The 410-nt window shown below is 50.7% G+C and overlaps 1 protein-coding gene across 1 annotated transcript; it reads right to left on the reverse strand.

The window, feature by feature from the left end:
* Positions 1-45: 45 nt before the first annotated feature.
* Positions 46-403, reverse strand: LOC106322342 (protein YLS3-like; the record flags this gene model as incomplete). Its single annotated transcript, XM_013760406.1, has 1 exon — positions 46-403. A coding segment is annotated over exon 1 (358 nt), but the record flags the coding sequence as incomplete, so codon positions are not given.
* Between the last annotated feature and the right edge of the window lie 7 nt (positions 404-410).

The raw sequence follows: 410 nt of genomic DNA on the forward strand, positions 1-410 counted from the left end.
CAGTAACAAGAAATCTATTAAACGGCGTCGTAATAAGTTACTCACCACCCGCGGGGCTGGCTTTGCATAGTGAGATGTCAGGGTTGGCGCCACAAGCTTTAGGGAGATCAAGAGCGTTGTCTTTAGTGAGGTTAAGCGATTTGAGCATATCTACGTTGTTGAACACGGAGCAAAGACACGTCGCGTCGTTGGCGACGATCGCCTTCATCGGCAGGCAACACGATGGAGGCGGTGGTGGAATCACCGAGTGAAGAAACGGCTGACACGGCATAAGTTTCTGTATACACGGCATTGCCTGAGCATCTCCTCCGCCACCACCGCTCGGTGGTGCAGTTGCCGCGTTAGATGATGATACGGAGTAAAGTACAAAAACAACGGCGAGGGCGAATCTAACAATCTCCATTTTGAAA

This window comes from Brassica oleracea, unplaced genomic scaffold (assembly GCF_000695525.1).
Source record: "Brassica oleracea var. oleracea cultivar TO1000 unplaced genomic scaffold, BOL UnpScaffold16361, whole genome shotgun sequence".
NCBI lineage: Eukaryota > Viridiplantae > Streptophyta > Magnoliopsida > Brassicales > Brassicaceae > Brassica > Brassica oleracea.